Consider the following 21,459-nt stretch of genomic DNA (forward strand, 5'->3'; position numbering starts at 1 on the left):
GCACATCTGGTTAAACTAGATAGCTTTGCCCTTGTCTCGAGCAGTCATACTGAACCCTGATGTCTCTGAGGATGAGATTTTCTTGGAGTTACTTTCTTATGTCATCTGCTCAATTTTGTCCACAATCTTTCATGATTAAATGTGGTAGGACAGCAGAGTTTCAATCTTACCTGCTGGTTTTGTGATTGCTCACCTTGGTGTATTGCATGCTGTTTTTGTTCTTCAGCACGGATGCAGTCCAGCACTGTAACTTCACTTGGATGACATTTTATTTCTTTCAGGTGCTGCTCTCAATGTGCCCCTCTGCACTCATTTTGCCAGGGCTGATCGCTTGGTCTGACTGTAACATTAGGGTGAAGAATATGAAGTTACATATTATGGTGGTTCACATTTCTATTGCCACTGCCCATCTTCTGCATCCCATTGACAGCCAGTTTTGAGTTGCTGGACCTGTTCTGAGTTAATCCCATTTAGCATTATTGTAGTGCCACACAGCACAATGATGTACAAAGATGGTGCTGTGGTTACTTCTATCAGATACAACAGTTCTGCCACAGGCAGATGGGCAAGGATGAGATCAAGCAGAAATCCCCGGGGTGATTTTACACCTGCCTGCCGGTTCACAAGCGTTTACACTGGCATGTTAACCAGTAAAAAGGCTGTTAATTACTGGGTTAAAGTACCAGCATGAAAGGGGCTATTGCCTACGTTTTGCAGTTTTTCTGAATAAATGCTCTCTAACCACATGGTAAACTTAAATCTATGGCATTTAACCTCAAAATTGCACAAGAGCTTGATGTTCAGGGAATTGTGGGCCCCTTCAGTTCATGCAAAAATGGAGATTTTTATGACATTTGGAAACATAAATCCATATAAATTTGCGTGTCCATGATTAATTTTGGTTTGGACTTGAATCTACCCTTCTTCATAGGGAGGATCTGTGATGCAGTGATGAGGTGTAAACTGGTATGGACACATTCTTAATCAGCCATTGGTGGTTGGATTGATTCAAAGTTTGGTGTAACATTTCCTTTCTTTTCTATAGACGAAGCATCTTGGGGATGGGTTGAATGGCTCATAATCCCACTGAGAGCTGACAATCTTGGCTATGAACAATTGAAAATTAAAAAGAAATTCTGTGAAAGGAAATGATGAAGGTAGCAGGATTCCTCACTGGCTCTTGGAGGATGGGGATCTTTGAGAAAGAGCCCTTCATCTTGTGTTATCTGACTTCTGTTTGTTGCCTTCTGGGCCTCTCCAGAAGCTCTTGTTTGAACAGAGCACCCAGTGGAACCACCCTTGACAAGGAAATAATAACTAGTTTTTGTTCTCACAATCAGTGACTTCTGTGGTCAGACTATCCTCTAGTGACCCCCTGGATACCTGCCAAGTGGCAAGTATTATGTATTGTTACACCTTTAGATGAAGGATTGGCTGCTGCTTAAAGATGCCTGACTGTTTTTTAAATCAAACATGTATGAGAATTTCAGCGAGGAGATTCAAAAAAGAAATCTGTCAGAGGATTGATAACACCTTTGCGTACTCTACAAGCTACATGCCCAAGTATATCATGTACAGTCAGGTCCCAACAGGGGTTTAAAATGCCATGTGAAATGCAGCTTTATACATTTTGCAAAATTGTCACAATAAAGTATAAATTTTAATTTTGTAATAGGCAAAATTATTGTGTTACACAACAGGATTTCTAGTCTTTTTGAGTTTGCTAAGCTGAATGGAATCCACTATTTGGTTTTCAGCTTCCTAATGCAGTAAAACCCCTGTTATCATGAATTCAAGCAACCAACAGGTTTGAGCAACTGGCAAAATAATCGCAGAAAATTAAAAACCGGTGGGTAAAAAATACAGATATTCAAAATTGGCGCACTCTGCAACACAACATGCAAATCTCAAGCAACAAAAAAATAGATCCTGCATCTACCAATCCGCTTAGGTGCCAGATACTGGGGTTTTATTGTATAAGGCACATTGAAAATGTTTAAGGACTTCCCTGCCATTGCAATCCTGCAGTGAAACTGGGTAGGTGCTTGTTTTAAACATTATGCTTCACTAATTTATGGGAATTCTAATGGACGAGCAAAAGGCCACTTTAGTTTAAATCTTGAACATTTTAGTAACTTGTTAAGGTGCTAAATGGCCCTATTATTTTGCTGCACAAGTCTTTGTTGCAAATATCCTTTTGTTTCAACAGTATTTAGAAATTTGGGGTGAAACACAAAAGTCTGCAGATGCTGAGATTGTAGTAAAAATACACAGAAATGCTGGAGGAACTCAGCTGGTCTTGCAATGCCCATAGGAGGTAAAGATATCTTGCCAACATTTTGGGCCTGAGCCTTTCTTCAAGATAGAAGCAAAAAGCAATTAGGGATCTTAATTAAAGACTAGATATTAAGGGAGAAGACCAGAAGGATGAGGATTCCAGACCAAAAGCCAAAGGGTCCCACCACCAAAACAAACAGGATTTCTTGTCCTCACCTACCACCCCAATATATGCTCCTCCACCATTTCTGCCACCTGCTATGTGATCCCATCACCAAACACCTATTCCCCTTTCCTCTCCGGCTTCTGCAGAGACATCTCCCTCCATGACTCCCTTGTCCAACCCTCTACACCCTTTACACCTACCACTTGCGACAGCAAGATGCTCCACTTGCGCCCACACCTCCTCCCTCAGCACCATTGGAGGCCCCAAACAGTCCTTCCAAGTTAAGCAACATTTTACTTGTCAGTCTGCAGGGGTCATCCACTGCGTCCATTGTTCCCATTGTGGTCGTCTTTAGATTAGAAAGACTGGAGCAGACTGGGAGATGGCTTTGTTGAGCACCTTATCTCTGTCTGCCACAATAGTATGGATCTTCCACTGGCCACCCATTTCAATTCCCCAGCCCATTTGCTTGCTGACGTCTATCCATGGTCTCAAGTGCTGCCAGACTGAGACCACTGACAAATAAGAGGAACAACACCTCATCTTCCATCTGGGCACTCTCTAACCAGATGGCATTAACATTGACTTCTTCAGTTTCCTTTAGGGACACCTCTCCTCCTTCCCCATCTCCATCCCTCTCGTTCTCTCTCTTTTTCTTTCTCTCTCTCTCCCCTTTTCCCTCTGTCACATTTCACAGAGCCAAAATCAATTCTCACCTTTCCTCTTACTATATCCAATTAACTCCTTTAGGCTATTGATCTGGACCCCTCCCCCCTCCCACCCCCCTTAATGTCTAGTCTTTAATTCAGATGCCTGCCTGCTTTTTATTTATACCTTGAAGAAAGGCTCAGGCATGAAACGTCAGTAAGATATCTTTACTACCTACAGACGCTGCAAGACTGGCTGAGTTTCTCCAGCATTTCTGTATATTTTTAGAAATTTGATAATCTCTGCTCTCTACATCATGTGGTATTTGCTAAGATGTCACCTCTTGTTATTTCTCTGTTTATTACAGGTCCAGAGGTTCTTTAGTCCTTATCAAAAGGAAGCCCATTATATTGACCTGAATGAAAGTTTCAATTACGGGGTTGCATATGTGCCAAAATCAAAAGATGAAGGACTCTTCCTGGCAAGTTTTCCAGAACAGAATGATTCAGCACAAGAAGAGCCCCTATGGACCAATATGCCTGCATTTACTACAATGGCAACCTAACATATTCCATCAACCTGCACGTGGTCCATATCCCTCAATTCCCTGTCTGCTCATATGTTTGTCTCAGTGCCTCTAAAATGTTGCAGTAATTTTGTTCATCTCCCCGGTAGCATGTTCACCATATCACAAGAAGAGAAGGAAGGAATAACAACAGGGATAAAGGCCCCTTTTAGATTGGTCACATCAGTTAATCCAGTGGTTTTCAGCCTTTTTTGTTTCCACTCTCATATCACTTTAAGTATTCCTATGCCATAGGTGCTCTGTGACTAGTAAGAGATTGCTTAAGGTGATATGTCGGTGGAAAGAAAAGTTTGAAAACCACCGTTTTAATCGTACCTAATTGACTTGTTATGTGCATGGTTTCTTAACTCCAAAGGAAATGGCCCAATGACCATTCTTTATTCAGTATGAGTATTCCCATACATCCCACCAAGATATCCATTGATCAGCTATACAATAGCTATTCAAAGCAAAAACAAGAATTTCATGTAAAAATCTTAAAAATCTTTGGATAAGTAAAAATTCTAGGTCTGCAGAACTTATTGAAATTAACAAATTATTTGTTCCTCACATGAAAATTATTTCTCTTTCAGATTTTGGTGACTGATCCTTTTTTGGTGACATATCAAGCAGAAATTGAGCAGAATGAATTGATGTATGATGTTTACGGTTCGCTCTCATTGGTTCGTGATATTCCATTTATTTCTCTTCCATATGCAAATAGACTAGAGATATGAAAACTTCATCACTCCCTTCGCCTATTCTAATCTCACCCCCTCGGAATCTTCTGCCCTCCACTCTCTCTGCACCAAACCTCACCTTACTGAGATTGAATGTGTTGAAAGGAAGGGCATGTGTGGTGTAGATAGGGTGAAAGCAAGGGATTTCATTGTAAACCAGAATTTGGTATCATTTACCTGAAGTAGTGGCATGTATGCATTTGCACTCATGATATATCTCCTGATACATCATATCACCAGCCTCTTCACATTTCTTTTACTAAACCTCTAACCACATGCTCTGGATTAATGGGTGCAGTTATGTCCATGTTATCAGAAGTCTTCAGTAGCTGGAAGAGTGCTGATGGAGTTCCATGCCTTGACATTAAGGACTGACTCGTGAAGTAATAGTTCTATGGTTAAATATCAATTGCAGCAAGATATTCATTTAAGGCTTTTCGATCATGGCAGTAAAAATTGAAACAGTATGTTGTTAAACAAATGAGCACAAGATCATTTTATTTAAATTGCATAATCTGGGGATATTTTAAATCAGCTAAATGCTGAAAAATTGCTCCTGAGGTATTTCCAGTCCTGAATGTGCCATGACAGAACCAGAAGGGATTGCAGTATTAAAATAAAAATAGAGGGTATTAAAAAAAATTCAGTAGATGATAGTTATATAAAGTGAAAGCTTTTACAAATTACAGCTTGATTATTGTTTGTTTTATTCCTATTAGAATATATCTGTAAAACTGCTTCCAGCTTCTAGAATAGTAAAGTACGATTTCTTGGAAAGGTACGTAATTTTTTTTCTTGGCATTTTGGTTCTCTCACTTGGCTTGGGAAAATAAAGCCTCGAGTGGTAAATTACCAGTAGATAAAAAAATTAACTGACATTTGTTAATATTGTCATTTGTAATCTGCTGCTGCATGTTCGAGGTACCTTCGATTTTCTAACATTGGTTGACTATCACCGCTACGTTGAGAGTTCAGGCCTACTGCACTTGTGAAAGAAAATTTAGCTTGCCCATGATGGCGCTGGCCAAGTTGAAAACCAGCCTTTTCCTGTCCTGTCCTTTGGCACCTCCATATCTGACAGTGATGCAACCAGTCAGAATTCTTTCCATGGTACACCTGTAGAAATTTGCAAGAGTCTTCGGTGACATACCAAATCTTCTCAAACTCCTCACGAAGTGGAGCTGCTGGCAAGCCTTCTTCATGGTTGCATTGACATGGGGACCCCAGGATAGATCTTCAGAGATGTTGACACCCAGGAATTTGAAGGTCTTAACCTTTTCCATTCCTGATCCTCAATGAAGACTAGTTCATGTTTTCGTGATTTCCTCATCCTCCTGAAGTTCACAGTAAGTTTCTTAGTTTTGCTAATGTTGAGTGCAAGGTGGTGGTTTTGACACCACTCATCTAGCTGATCTATCTCACTCCTCAACGCTTCCTCATTGCCGTCTGTGATTCTGCCGACAACCGTGATGTCATCAGCAAATTTGTCAATGGCATTTGAATTGTGCCTGGCTACAGTTGTGGGTCTTTGACCCAAAATGTTAACTCTGTTTCTTTTCCTACACTCTGACTTGCTGGGCATTTCAGCATTTTTTGGGGATTTTTTTATATATTAGATTTTCAGGATCTGTAGTTTTCTTGATTTTCAGCAGAAATTTATTGCTCTGAATTTAGCCATGTGACCATTTTTAGTTCCTATCCAAATTAAGCCTCTTCTGCTCAGGAGGCTTGGTAGTTCCCAAGTTCCTTCGAAATATAATTAGTCCAATATACAAATTACATGTAGATGGTACATTTTGCTTCCATTTAATTACTCATAAATCCTAAATATTTGTAAACCACTAGTTCCACAGTTTCAGTGGGACTTCTTACATTATCTGATGGGTCCCAGCTATGACTGAACATTTTTAAGCACAGTTGAAGTGGGAAGTGTATATCTCAGGAAATGGTCATTCACTGGTGAAAGTAAGTTCTTTATATTATGTATACCTTGGCATCAAAATCCAGAATGATCAGGCGTATCATACAACGGTGAAGGCAACAGGAGTCTTAAATTTTCTGAGACCCAACTTCCTTCATTGTTCAACTTCTGTCAAGGACAATTTGTAGCTCACCCTCATCAGACCACATTTGGAATACACACAGTAGCTGCATAGGACCCAAAAATACTACTACCATCGAACAAGTCCAGAGGCAGGCAGCCTGATTTGTCACATATACAGATGGGAGAGAAATTTGTTACAAAGCTTCTTTGATTTATTAAAGTGGAGCTCTCTCCAAGACAGGCGTGAAGCACACTGCCTGTCCTGTTTTTACAAAATGCTAAACTGGCAGCTTGATATAGACAACCAATCCTCCACCGAGGATTGCTAGAAGCAGATGGGGGACACACCACCCAATTTGTAGTGCCACCTTCCAAGACAAATGTATACAGCAATTTATTCTTCCCCCACACAATTAATCTTCACCCTACCATAGTCACACAACCAGACCCAATTAAATTTAAAATCTTCAAAAATCTCCTTAAGCACATCTTCCCCATTTCCAGTTTAAATTCCATACGGAATGTTTTGGAGCATCAAGAGCCCAAGAATCAAGCCCAGTATTATATTTCTGAAGATATATGTGTCTAACATTTATCAATTTTTATTGACTAACTAACATTTCAAATGCACCTGAACCCTGATAGGATTAATCTAGTCATCTATTATTTGTGATTCACTTTATCTCAGTCCAACATGAAGATTTGTATAACAAATTGTTTTCCATTTAGGATGTTCCCTAGTGAGCTTTCAACACTAATCGTGGATGTGCTGCATAAAGATATTCTCTGCAGAAGGATGCCAGCAATAGTAAGTTAATTGGATGTTAACATTTCTCAGTGAAATGCAAGTTGTATTGGGGCAGGTGGGCTTTCTTTAACCAATTGGTCAAGTCTTGCAGTTTTTCAGCATTGTCACAGGTTATTTGATGAATGGGAAATGTTTGTCAGTATTGAAAATAATCTGTGAAAGAAGCAGCATATGATTGACATTTTTTAAAAAAAGTCAAGAGTATCAAAATAGACTTATCTGACAAGGTCCACACTTGGAGCTGTCAGCAATATAGCTGAAATGCTTGAAGCAAATCCACATTAGTGTAGGCTGGGCAGGGAATGCAGAACTGGAGATGTCAGTCAAATGTGGTTGCTGCGTGGAATCCGAATTTGGAAAAAAAAAATCTTGTCAGTATTGATGACTATAAGAAATGAATAGTTTGTGGTAAAAATCCACCTGGTTCATTAATGCAATGCACAAATGTGCTGGAGAAACTCAGCAGGCCAAGCAGAATCCTTATAAAGTAAAGGGTAACCAACATTTCAGGCCTGGATTCTTGTCTGGTATGCGTTTCTCCAGCACATTTGTGTATAGTACTTGACCCCATCCTCTACAGACTCTTCTTGTTTAAATCTCTGGTTCACGTGGATGGATCTGAAACCCATTGACCATCTGTTAATATAGACAGGATTCACACCCAGCGAAGTGTCATCTTCAGCTTTGCCTGGCGTAAGGCGCATTCAATTAATGGGGCCTTACTACTATTCCATTCCTACTTTACCCTTGTATTTATGTGCAGAGGACCAAGAAGACAGGCCCTCCCCATTTGGAGCAGATAAAAACAGAAGTGCAAGTACCATTGCTGGTTCTGGATATAATCCAGCATGATCATCCCCTTTGTATTAATTATTGAAATTTATTATATTTATACAGATATGAAAATTTTATATTTCACAAACTGTTACTGTACTGTAATTTTTTATTTATATATAGAAAAAGTCAGTAATGCTCATTTATGGTAAAACAACGCATTTCTTCATGATGGTTTCAGAATTTTAAAATGTCTTAATTTATTTTAAACCGACAGCATGGTAACAGGCCCTTTCAGTCCATGAGCCCGTGCCGTCCAATTACACCCAATTAACCTACAAACCCAGTACGTTTTCCCCGAAGGGTGGGATGAAACTGGAGCAAACCCATGCAGACACAAGGTGAACATACAAAATCCTTGCAGACAGTATCATATTGGAACCCGGGTCGATAACTCTATAATAGCGTAGTGCTAACTGCTATGCTGAGCCCCCCCCCATTCCACCCAAATTGTTTTGATTGTCAGTGTACCCTCTGCAAGAAATCTGTGCACCTCAATTTACAGAACAATTTATTTGCTTTTTTGCAGACCATATTCTTAATTGTTGGATGTCCACCATTTAAAGAGATATTAGTATCTAAGTAAGTAATTAAACATTTTAACATTGCAAAATTATTACAATTTGATTGATGAATTTAATTGCTGAATACTGTAGAATAAGTAAAGGCATACATAATTCAGTATTTTTGGTTGCATGATATGGGACTTTTGGTTAGTAGTATTACATGAGAACGTACATGGCATCGCACATAATCCCGAGATTCTGTTTCCTGCTGGCGAGGTAGAATTACCACTTATTAGAAGTGCAAAAAACACTGTACTCAAGAACATATGAGTACACATAAAGGAGTGTAAACAAACTGTGCAATACAAATAGAAATATTCATTAATAAATAATGGGCAAAGTAAAAGTCTTTAAAAGTGTCTCTGATTGAGTCTTTTGTTTCAGAGTCTGATGGTGAAGGAGTGGTGGTCCAAGTCTTGTGGCTCCTGCAACTCTTTTCTGATGGCAGAAGTGAGAACAGAGAATGTCCTGGGTAGTCCGGATCCTTGATGATTGCTGCTGCTCTCTGATGGCAGCATTCCATGTAGATTTAGTTGATGGTGGGGAGAGGTTTTGCCTGTGATATACTGGGCTTTCCATTCAGAAGTATTAGTGCCTCCATAAATCTTCGTCCGCGAAGCCAAGCCAAAGAAAATCAGGCTGTGATGTAGCCAGTCAGCACATTTTCTACTATATATCTGTCGAAGTTTGAAAGATTTTTTTTCAATGTCATACTGAACCTCTGCCAATTCCTGAGGAAGTAGAGGTGCTGACGTGCTTTCTTCATAATGACATTAGTATGTTGGGTACAGGAAATATCCTCTAAGATAGTGATTCCCAGGAAATTAAATTTGCGCACACTCTCCACCTCTGATCCCTCAATGATCCTGAATCGTCCACCTGTGGTTTTCCCTACCTAAAGTCAAAATCAGCTCTTTGGTTTTGCTGACATTGAGAGGTTGTTGTTAGTGCACCATTCAGCCAAGTTTTCAATCTCTCCCATGTAGGCTGACTCATCATCCCTTTTACACAGCCCACAACTGTGGTATCATCAGTCAATTTGTAAATGGTGGTGTTGTACCAAGCCAGATAATCATAGGTATAAAGTGAGGAGAGCAGGGGGCTAAATACACAGCCCTGTGGTGCTTTGATACTGATGGAGATTCTGGAGGAGATGTCCTTGCCAATCAGCACTGATTGGGATCTGGAAGTGAGGAAATTTAGGATCCAATTACACAGTGGGATATTGAGGCCCAGATCTTGCTGATTAGTTTTAAGGAGATGATGGTGTTGAATGCCGAACTGTTGTCAATAAAGAGCATCCTGTATGCATCTTTGCTGTCCAGGTGTTCCAGAGTTTTGTGTAGAGCCAGTGAGATGGTATCTGCCATAGACCTATTGCTGCAGAAGAAAAATTGGAACAGATTCATGTTGCTGTTCAGATAGGAGCCGATAAGCTTCAACACCAGCCTCTCAAAACACTTCATCACTGTTGATGTGAATGCCACTGGTCGATAATAATAATTTAGGCAGGTTACCACACTCTTCTTGGGCACCATTGATTCAACATTGATATCTGGCTTCACCAAGAGATAGCTTTCAAGATATGGGAAGTGGTACGTTTTCCACAATTTTGTCTTGTCAGTCTTGAAAAGTTTCAACAATTTTTCCATTTTGTGGAACTTGCAGAGTCCATTTGAACAATCGAATATCCACATAAAGTTCCTTTATCTTTGTATTAATAACATTTTAGTTTACACAAATATATTTTATATCAAAATATGAACTATGTAATCTTGTTTCTGTTGTGATTTTGGAAAATAGAAGAGTGACTGCATGCAGCAAAGGGTTACTTGATCCATCAAAACTTCATAATAATTACACATACCTTATTAAAAAGTGAGTATTGACTTTTTTTTCCAGACAGTAAGTAAAAGTCCAATCATCCACATCCTTGGGACTTGGGTAGTATCAGCCCATCAGATTAGGACAATAGATAACTACACTACAGAAACAGCCAATTTAGTCCATGTCAAACTATTATTCTGCCTCGTTCCATTGACCTGCACCCGGACCATAACCCTCCAGAGCTATTGGATGTTACTCCTACCCAAACACATTCTTCACATATTACACAGTATATGTATTTTTCAGTAAACCTAGTGAGTTTAAAGGGAATAGGAAATGTTCCAACCTTCTGGATCCTATTCTAGCCCCAAGACTACCTGTATTACTGACCCCTGGTGTTCTGGATCCTGAGCCCCCAGCTATGGCCACAGAGTCAGCCTACAGCCCTGTCCTGGCTGCACTCTGGAGCCCTCTCAAAAGCCAAATCATCAATATTTCTTAAAACTATATGCCAGGTACTCAAGAATATGCAGCATTTTGTGACTGAATTAATGAAATTGGGTTGCTGTGTTTTATTTAGACTCTGGCTGTCATTGTTTATCATATACAAATTAGAAGAATTAGACCACTTATCCCTTTGAACTGATTGTAACCTCAAATCCACATTAAAGTCTATCCTGGTAATCTCTGAACCCTCTACTAAGCCAAATTCTATTTGCCTTTACCGTTAAAATGTTCAAAGATTCTGCATCCAACAACCTTTGACCAAAAACTTTCTAAAAATAATGGCCTCTTCGTTCTTTATTTTAAACGGTAACTCCCCAATTCTAATATTTTCCACTGTAGAAAGCATCTTCTCTATTTCTGCCCTATGAAGACCCATTAAGATTCTAGTCTTAATTAATCCACCCCCACTCTCCAAAACTCCAGTCTATTTCAGACCTAGCCTGTTCAACTTATCCTCAGAGGTCACCATGCTCATTTCAAACATGCATTGACTTCCTTCCTCAAACAAGACCAAACTGTTCACTATATTCCAGGTGAATTCTCATATGACCAATTTTCCTGCCAAACTGAATAAATTCACACATTGCAGCGTTATATTTCATTGCCAGATCTTTGCCTGCCCATTTTATTTATATTTTTGTAAATACCTTGTGACTTTTTCTATCTATTTTTATCTCATGGGCAAATTCAGCCACCATACCTTTGAGGCCTTCACTGTCATTTTATAAACTGAGGAAGGTTTAGGCCCAACAGTGATCCCTGTGACCCACAGTTCCTTTTGCCATTCAGAAAAAGACCCCCTTGTTCATACTCTCTATTTCCTGTTAACCAGACAATCCTGTATTAGCATTAATTCGCTATATTCCATCTTGTAAGTTTTATTTTCTGCAATTACTTGATTTAGAAATCTAAGTTCAGCACATTCACCAATTCCCCTTTAACCACCACACATTTTATTTCTTCAAAGAACTTCATAAATTGGTCATAATTTTCCTTCCATGTTGACTTTGCCTGATGATCTAATCATTTCTAAAAGTCCATCTGAAATGTCTTAAGTAATAGCAACCTATGTTCAAATCTGCTGCTGCTGTTAAGGATTTTTTACATACTTCCTGCGGTCATGTGGGTTTCCTCCAGATTCTTCAGTCTCCTCCCATGTTCTAAAGATGTATGGGTTGTAAGTTAATTGGTCACATGGGTGTAATTGGGTGGCATGGGCTCTTGGGTCAGAGGTCCATGCTGTATCTCTAAATTAAAATAACGCCCATAATTTTGTCCTTTTTCTCCTAAAAAAATTAAACTTCTCTAGTGGTAGACAAGAAAATCTTCAGATTTTGTAATACACAAAAGTGCTGGAGAAACTCAGCCAGACATGCTGATCCACAAAAAGTAAATGCAAAGATTCCTTTATATGTAATAAAACAAGAGTAATATTACACGAATTGACTTTGGCCTGCCGTAAGACAAAGATTCACCATTCGCAGGAATTGCCTGGCACTCCTTTGAGTCAGAGAAAGAAAAGCAAAAGAGGGTTCCCCTAGAGTGTCCATGGATCCACCTCCAGCATACCTGCAGCCTTTGCAACCACACAGACTTCAGTTCAAACTATTGGCAACCTGAGCTCCAGATCCGAACCTCCGACATGATCAGGAATTCTTCAGCGCCTTCAGCGCTCTCACATCCTGGTTCCAATACCCTCGGCCAGTCTCGAGTCATTCTCCAGCAGTCCGCAGCCTGGTGTGCATCCTTTGACCACCGTTGCCAGCACCCTGCAGTCTGCATGTGGGTTCCTTGCCTCGAGTCACCAAGAGCCCACTGCTTGTGCGTTCTTCAGCTGCATAGGGTCGCCTCCTCAGCTTCTCCTTTTCAAATGGGGTTTGGTGTACCCTTTTTCTCGTGCCCTATGCCAGTTCTCTGCTTCCCCAGAGTCTGCAACCCTTCACGGTGCTGTCGAACACAGATGCCGCCATCTTTGCCCCAGACCCTGCGGTCACATGATTTTGAAATAAACCACCGCCGGCTTCTTTAACAGGCCATTTCAATCCTGTACAGAGCCATCAGTAGTTGGACTTGGTGGTAGAATCCTGTGGAGGAGCGCTGGGTCTCCTCTCTTGCTCTCCGTGGGTCCTCACCAGTGACAGCAGCTCCAGTAGCGCCGCCATTAAAGGCCTGATGTTGCTGTTCCTGTTTTACCATTAGATCTTTTCTGTATATCTGCAGCTCTTCAGCATGTTTTGTTTTCTTTATTAAAGGATCTATAAATTTTGGTTACAGTTCTTAGAGTTACATGTATCTTTCACACTTTATATGATCATGTATTGATTTTTTTTTTCTGTTTAATTTTTCTATAGGAAATTTTATGACCCAACCTTTTCTTTTCAGTCTAAACAAGCAGATAAAGACCTAACTGTGAAATATGACTATGCTACATTGGGATGTCCACTGGTGGCACATTATTCATCTCCTTGGAGTCCTGAACTGCAGTTGTAAGTATTTTACAGTTTGTTAGTAGAAAATGCCACAGAAAAGACGATTAACCAAGTCCATTACAAAGAAAAATGAACTACTTCCTTACTTGAACATAGTGGTCAAGGAATTGTCATGCATCTAGAATAGGCCTGCTACATGGATATTGTACAATACACCAAAGACCACTTCAATCTTGTGCTTTAAAAGGATCTGAAGCTCAAGACGTTGGGATTTACAGGCCTATGGTCACAGACCCATTTGTAGCCTGGAAAGCAGTAGGGGGTTGGTGATCAGAGGATTGGGTATAGGAATTGAGTCAGTTTGATGATCAGAATTGAGATGGGTGGTGGGGATCAGTGAACAGGGACAAAATGGGGATTAGTGATCCATATCAGTGATCAGACAATTAGAATCAGGGTGGAAGTGGTTGGTGATCAAATATTCAGGGTGGATGATGGACCCCAAGGATGGGAATGTTGAGGTAATAGAATAGAGGGAAAATTAACGTGGTCGGGGAGGGGAGGGAGAATAGCATTGCTGTGGGAGTTGCATAGATTAAAAATGATGAAGTAGTCTACTTCTATGTTTAAAACAATATGCAAAGGGTTGGAGATGTTTAATGATAAGAAAAGATTTGATAAGTTGAAATTGTTCAATGACGAGAAGATTTGTGCTTTAGGTGCAGTAGGAACCTTTGTCCACTCCACCTTGCTATGTTCAAGGGTGAGATTCTTCTGGGAAGACCTGGGGGACACTGAAAAAAATTGCAAAGGTGATTTTCCACAGGATCCAGAATTGTACCTTCCAGGGGACATTGGGGAAGTACAGTTTAGACTGTCCAAGCACCAAATTCAGTTTGAAAGTCACCTTGACAGTAGCTCGGAAGTGTGTAGTGGTTAAGTGGAAGTCTGACTCCCAGCTAAATATCACACAATGAAATATGGAAATTTAGAGTTGCATTTCCCTGGAGAAAATCACCTTCACTCTACGGAAAAGATACGATACATTCGTTGAAGTGTGACAACCATATCTGAGGCACATGGGTGCACAGATATAATTGACACTCCCCTCCCTCCTCGTATAAGAGAAAAGAAACAATCTGTCCCAGCAGGTAAAGGATTAAGAGTATGAAGTGAGGAATGCGGCAGAGACAATGTGTTTTTGACCCCACCTGTTTTTATTTAATATCCGAGGTCCTCTTGCTTCGAGGAGGATCGTTGTCTTTGTTGGTATTTGGTGGTTTTTGTATGTCTGTATTTTTGTATTTTTATATTTTTGTATTTGTATAATTTAGGGGATAAGGAGGGGAAGGTGAAAGGAGGGGGAAATAAGGACTTTCTAAATCATATTACGTGGAAAGAGAGGGTAATATTTTGTTTATTGGATTTGCATGAGTCTTTGGAAAATTAAAAATAAAATATTCAAAAAAATGACGAGAAGATATGCAGGACAAGTTTTATTTTATAGAGAACTATAGTTGCCCCTGGAACACACTGCCAGAGGAGATGTGTAACCAGACATTGAAGAGGAATTTGGACTGGAATGTGAACATGCAGGGAATGGAGGATATGGACTGTGTGCCGACAAACTGGACTAAGTTTAATTTGGCATAATGGTTACCACAGACATGATGGGTGAAAATGTGTTCCTGTCCTGTACTGCTCTATATTAATGGAGTTTTATACACATCGTTTAGGTGCAATTTCAGTCTTTTGCCAAAGTTTAACTGCATAGCTGACACTGCTGTATTTCCGATATTAAACAGAGGTTAGTCAGCATGTAGCCAGTCCAGCACATAGTTTTGTGGCATTCATTAAATTGCAGCATATTTGCCCTTAGCCTTGATCAGATTAATTAATGTCCTGTTTTTTTGATATTTCAGGTGGTATGAAGGTAATTTTGTGGAGGTGGTTTCAGTGGAGTATGTACTGTTTGAAGTGAATGGGATAAATGATTACAGCTATGAACTCCATGTAATTGATGTTCCGTGTATCTCAGAAGTACAAAACTGGACATACATGATAAGCCAACAGACAAAACCAAATCCTCACACTGCTTGGAATTCAAAGGTAGTGAGTTACAAATCAATTGTAAGTAAGAGATATCTTGATTTATCCACATTTTCTCAGTTTTCTTTTTTTGAACGCACTGTATGACAACATTTCTAAAACATAAAATATTTTAACCATTCCCACATCTAAAATTCCCTTAACCCCAAGTGCTCCCCCCCCCCTCTCTGAGTCACCCCTTGTCCCTTGCCGGGCAACCACAACTCCCCTCTCCATTCAGACTGCGAACCCGTTCGCAAGTGTCAACTGATTTCGCAGTGGCTGTTATTCTCTCCCACCCAACCCCCTCCAGAAAAGACTTTTATCTTCACATTACAACAAAGCTCCCCCTCGTTTCTTCTTTTTCTTTTTATGTTTTATTTATTTATTATTAATTTTTTTTAACCCCTCCTTTTTTCCCACTTCTCCCTTACTTCCCTTTTCTTCCCTCCTTTAGTTCTTACTTATACATTATTTTTACTTCTTTATATGTAGTTTGTCATTGTTCTTTGTTTTTGTAACATCTCTTCATCTCTCTTTCTGTCTTGTAGGCGTTCTGCAAATTCTCGTGCTTTCTCCAGATCCAAGAACAGTCTGTTTTGCTGCCCCGGGATAACTATTTTAAGCACCGCTGGCTATCTTAACATAAATTTATAGCCTTTCTTCCATAGGATCGATTTTGCTGTGTTAAACTCCTTCCTCTTCTTCAGGAGCTCAAAACTTATGTCTGGTGTCTTGGGTAAACTTATACCTCTCATTTTGTTCATTTTAGATTGGTCACAGTGTTTGAGCTACCGAAAGAAAATAGACACACACACCGAGAGCAGTTCAGTTTATACAAAAGTTTATTACTAATTTAAAAGCTGATTTCACACTACAATATGCAAGCCCTTTCCAACTATACTTATCAACGCTTGGACTGGTCCCAACTGCCAAAGCGAGGCAACGACTGTACACTTGTAGTAGGTTGTCAGGGCGCCGGTAGCAGCTTCTCCACCTCCCCCGACCGGGACGTTGCTCGGACTCTGGCTGTTCTTCCTTCTTGACAAGGGGTGTTCCCACCCCTCGGAGAGTCTAAACTTCAGCAGCAGGACCACAGGCTTATATACCCCAAAAACAATTAATCATGCGCCTACTCCTTCTAATATTTGTCAGTCAAAATCAAAACTGAACATTACATTCTACAATTTAGAAGATTAATTATTATGGAACCAGGATGTTATAATTTCCTGGTTTATCTCGTAGATACAAATACTTATTAAAACTTCTTGAGCAAGACAGGTTGTGACCAATTCGTCAATATCAGAGTGTTGCATTTGACAACTGCTTTCCCTGGGCCTCACAGTGGAATTCCATTTCAAAGTGTATCTTCAGATAAGTCCCCATGGCTGAGTTTAATTACATCTGCTAGTTCTGAAAGTAAGGTGACCTGCGTGTGGACCCAGTGTCGTCAGTTCCACATAAGCAAAAAGCATCTGGGTACATGGATCGATTTTGCTGTGTTAAACTCCTTCCTCTTCTTCAGGAGCTCTAAACTTATGTCTGGGTAGAAATTTTTTTTTAACCTTTCTATTCCAGAGGTTTTTTGTCTTCTCTCATTTTATTCATTGCCTTCTCCAATATATTTTCTCTTGTCGTGTATCTCAGGAATTTTATTAAAACAGATCTTGGTTTTTGTTGTGACTGTGGTTTCGGGACTAGTGATCTGTGTGCCCATTCTATTTCCATTCGTTCCTGCATTTCTGGCATTCCCAGGACTTTTGGGATCCATTCTTTTATAAATTCTTTCATATCTTTGCCTTCTTCATCTTCCTTAAGGCCCACTATCTTTATATTGTTTCGCCTACTATAGTTTTCCACTATATCCATCTTCTGAGCTAACAACTCCTGTGCTTCTTTAACTTTTTTGTCACTTTCTTCCAAGTTTCTTTTTAAGTCATTCACTTCCATTTCTACCACCATTGCACGTTCTTCCATATTTTCTAATCTTTTCTCTACATCTGTTATGACCAGCTCTATTCTACTCACTTTTTCTTCTGTACTTTTCATTTTTCTTTTCATTTCACTAAATTCTAGTGTGAGCCATTCTTTTAATGCTTTTATTTGTTCTTGAAATTTTTTAAAATCTTTGTACTGTCCATTCATTTTACCTCCTATTCCTCTGTGCAGAGCTTGGTGTTCTCCTTCTTCTTCTGTGTCTGCTCTTGGGTTTGTGACTTCTATTTCTCTTCCTTGTATCTGTGTCTCTTCTGACTTTCTTCTTGAGCTGCTTGTCTCAGTTTGTTGGGTATTTTTTTTTCCATGATGTCTTGATGTTGGTCCTCTTCTTCTGGGTTGGTTGTCTGTTGTGCCTCTAGTTTCCTTTTTTCATTCTCATCCCTCCCGTTCCCGTTGTTTTCTTTATCTTCCAGCTGGAAGCCCTGTTGTTTGGTCTCTCTCAGCTGTTCGTGCTGTAGAGTTTCACTCCACAGCTGGTCCCCACCTCCCATCGGTGTTGTCTTTGTCGTCCACATCGCGCATCCCTGTTTGGCTCTGTGAGCCATTTTTGCCGTCCTGCGGTTAGTGGGTCGTGACCCTACGGGGTCTCCACTAACCTTGGGGAGTGGGCTCCTCTTTCCACGGTGGGTCCCTGCTTTTTCGTGCAGGTAAGGCCTTCACCTTTCTCTTCTGGTGTCTTTCCTTCTTCTTTTCTTCCCATTGTTTTTGGTTTTTCTTTCTTGGGTGCCATTTTCTCCACACCTTTATTTTTTATTTGTTGTGGTTTGTGTGTCTGGGGCTTTGGTTTTTCTTCACTTTTTTCCTTCTTTTCTGGAGAGGGCTGATATTCTCCTACTGCCCACTACTCCATCACGTGACTCCTTGATTATATTATCCACATTTTCAAAGTAACTTCCCCAGTGTGTAATTTTCATCCGCAAGTTTAATTACTTTAGGTAAATGACAAGGCAAGAACATTGTTAAATTTGTGCTTATTATTTGCTGTCATCTCTATAAGAAGCTAGAACGTTGAAGTTCCTGGATAAAATATAAAGCATTATGACTGACAGTTCTAAATTTAAATTAGAGACATAGCACGGTAACAGGCCCTTTCAGCCCACGAACCCGTGCCACCCAATTACACCCAATTGACCTGCCTCCTCGGTACATTTTGAAGGGTGGGAGGAAACCAGAGCCCCCGGGGGAAACCCAGGCAAACACAGGGAGAATGTACAAACTCCTTACAAACAGTGCGGGATTTGAAGCCTGGTGCTGATCGCTGGTGCTGTAACAGAGTTGCGCAGACTGCTAAGCTAACCACGCTGCCCCTGATGCTAACCATGCCACCCACATCACTTATGTGATGCTCCTACCAAATTGCATTGCTTTGGAATTAATGTTGAGAGTAAGCTTACTATTTTGTTTTTTTGTGCTCACTTGAAGAATTTCCGTAGCTGTTTAGAACCAGGACCTCCAAAGACAGCAAGTGATTTTGCTGAATACCAGGTTATGGGTGGACAGTTCAGAAACTACATCCACTTTTCCAAACGCAATGGCATTTATATTTTCAAAGCAATTGTGGTAAACCCCAAATACAGGTAGGTTTAGAAGAAATTGTTTATCTGAGCTTTTCCATTTCTGTTCAGGAGATAATATATGCCACTTTTACACATTAGGGACATTCTCTCTCCCCAGGTGCTGAGTACAGGTACACAATCCTTTAGGACATCTAAAATCCGGAAAGCTCCAAAATCCGTCAAATGGGGAGAAATATGGCAACGCCAGTCGGGCGGAAGAGGGAGGAGGGACCGGCAGCGCGGGTCGGTAGGGCGGGTGATGGAGGAGACCAGCAGCGCGAGTCAGGCGGGGCGGAGACGGCAGCGTAACTGGAAGGGGATGGGGGTGGATACGGCTGCACAATTCGGATGGGCTTATATCTGGCTTTCCGAAATTTGGAACACACTTCCCCCGAGGGTCCCGGATAAAGGATTGTGTACCTGTTTTTCCAGCATTTTCTGTTTTAATATTAAATTTCCAGAATCCACAGTGTTTAACTTTTGTACTTACAATAGCTCTCTCCATGAAGAGAAGATGATGAATTCCCTGTCCTTGTTTGTCGTCATGACTTGTGTGACATTTGAGAGTTCTGGCTGGACTAATCCAGGGCTATGAAGTACTTCAAGTATGATGTGAGTTAGTTTTCTGATATTTTAATCGTACATTCTGTACTTTGTTAATTTTAAATGCATTTGAATCACAATCACTTGTTAAAATATTCTGTTATGAAATTATACTTAATTAGTTAGTCAGAAGACACTCAGGCCTAAAAGGTTGATGCCACTTTCTTGCTTAGAGTTAGGTACTACAACTCTGATAAGAACACAGTTTAAGATGTTAAAACCACAGGAGGATCCAAAAAAAATGGAGAAGGGTTCTGGCCAAAAAAAGGCCGACCCCTCTAAAGCAATTCTCCAACCACATATCTGAGTAAACATTGAAAAATAAATGGTCACTGACATCCATGACAACCTTCACTAACTTGCTCATGAAAATTATGGTCCTGGTGGCCCTAAACCTCATAGTCCTGGATTAGTCCAGCCAGTAGCAGCCGGAACTCTGCCAAATGTCACATTACTAGTCATGATGATGAACAAAGACAGGGAATTCATCATCTTCTATTCATGCAGAGAGCATCATAGTTATATGGAAAATTGCAGGTATTTGATACTCAGATCTGCATGTGACCTCCAAACAACCCATTACTCTCTCAATGTTAAAAGGTGTCATGAAAAGATTTTAAATTAATATCACTGAGCACCTGGGAATCTTGCTTGGCTCGTTTATTTTATAGTGTTGCCATGCCCACCATGTGGAATTGATTGATAGTTCTCTAAGAAAAAAACAAGTGAAGTGAATTGAATTGTTTATTCTGACATGTACAGATGGAGTGATAAAATATGATGTTCCATCCAGGCAAGCCAAGCTCTACTTAATACAGCAAAGATGTCACAATAAAACAAAAGAACAGGATATGGTAATAAAGAAAAAAAAGTACAGTGAGACTGTGAAAGGAATCATACTAATGGAGGCCAATTTAAGAGCTTGATAACATCTGGAGATGAGTGTTTTCAGACTCTTAATTTAGCTGCTGAAAGGGAATGTGAGAAGGGAGTGTAATCGGGGTAGATTTGTGTCTTAGTACATTGGCTGCTTTCCCAAGGCAGTGGGAGGTAAAGATGGTGTTAACGGAGGGGAGGTTTGTTTGCATTGATGGTTTGAGCTATGCTCACAGCTCTCTGCAGTTTCTTGTGGCCTAGGGCAGAGCAGTTCCTGTACCAAAGTCTGATGCATCCAGATAGTGCATTTATAAAATTTGGTAAGGGACACTGGGGATGCGTTGGACTTCCTCAAGCTTTAATGTACTTTTTTCTTTCACCCTATGGTGTGGTTGGACCAGGACAGGTTGTTGGCAATATTTATTCCAAAAGACTTAAAGCTCTCCACTTCAGCACTGTTAATACTGACAGGTGTGAGCTTGACTCCATTTTCTGATGTTTGATGACATTGTAGGAGAAGTTGTCCTGACACCATGCTACCAGATCCTCTCTCTCCTTCTTGTACTCTGCTCCCTCATTATTTGAAATGGGTCCTACAGTGGGGGTCGCTTGCAAACTATTACATGGAGTTGAAGCAGTACTTGACCTGCCAGTCATTTTGTTTCACACCCTATGGTCCTGAACTCTCACGCTTTCACATTAAAAAAAAAACTCACTTCCCAAATGGAGATTTACCTGCAAACATTTCCAACTCTATGTGTGCCAGGTCCTGTCAACTGATATTAATATAAACTTTCCCCTAATTCAGGCACTTAAGATCTGTATAATCCTTATTCCTTTCTACTATTTTGACTGAGTTTTAGCCACTCTCCCCAAAGTGCACACCGACTGACACCCCATCCGCACTCCGCTTCATTCCCTCGGATT

The 21,459-nt window shown here is 40.3% G+C and overlaps 1 protein-coding gene across 1 annotated transcript in view; it reads left to right on the forward strand.

Annotated features, from left to right (window-relative positions):
* Positions 1–21,459, forward strand: part of LOC138758691 (cation channel sperm-associated auxiliary subunit delta-like) — a 72,728-nt gene that overhangs the window by 48,954 nt on the left and 2,315 nt on the right. Inside the window, exons 13-21 of the mRNA XM_069927998.1 lie at positions 3,459–3,572; positions 4,250–4,339; positions 5,116–5,174; positions 7,170–7,248; positions 8,612–8,664; positions 10,452–10,526; positions 13,334–13,468; positions 15,334–15,541; positions 18,920–19,074. Coding sequence (XP_069784099.1) covers positions 3,459–3,572; positions 4,250–4,339; positions 5,116–5,174; positions 7,170–7,248; positions 8,612–8,664; positions 10,452–10,526; positions 13,334–13,468; positions 15,334–15,541; positions 18,920–19,074 — 968 coding nt within the window. The remainder of the gene's footprint in view (positions 1–3,458; positions 3,573–4,249; positions 4,340–5,115; positions 5,175–7,169; positions 7,249–8,611; positions 8,665–10,451; positions 10,527–13,333; positions 13,469–15,333; positions 15,542–18,919; positions 19,075–21,459) is intronic.

The sequence above is a fragment of the Narcine bancroftii genome, chromosome 3 (assembly GCF_036971445.1).
Source record: "Narcine bancroftii isolate sNarBan1 chromosome 3, sNarBan1.hap1, whole genome shotgun sequence".
Classification (NCBI taxonomy): Eukaryota; Metazoa; Chordata; class Chondrichthyes; order Torpediniformes; family Narcinidae; genus Narcine; species Narcine bancroftii.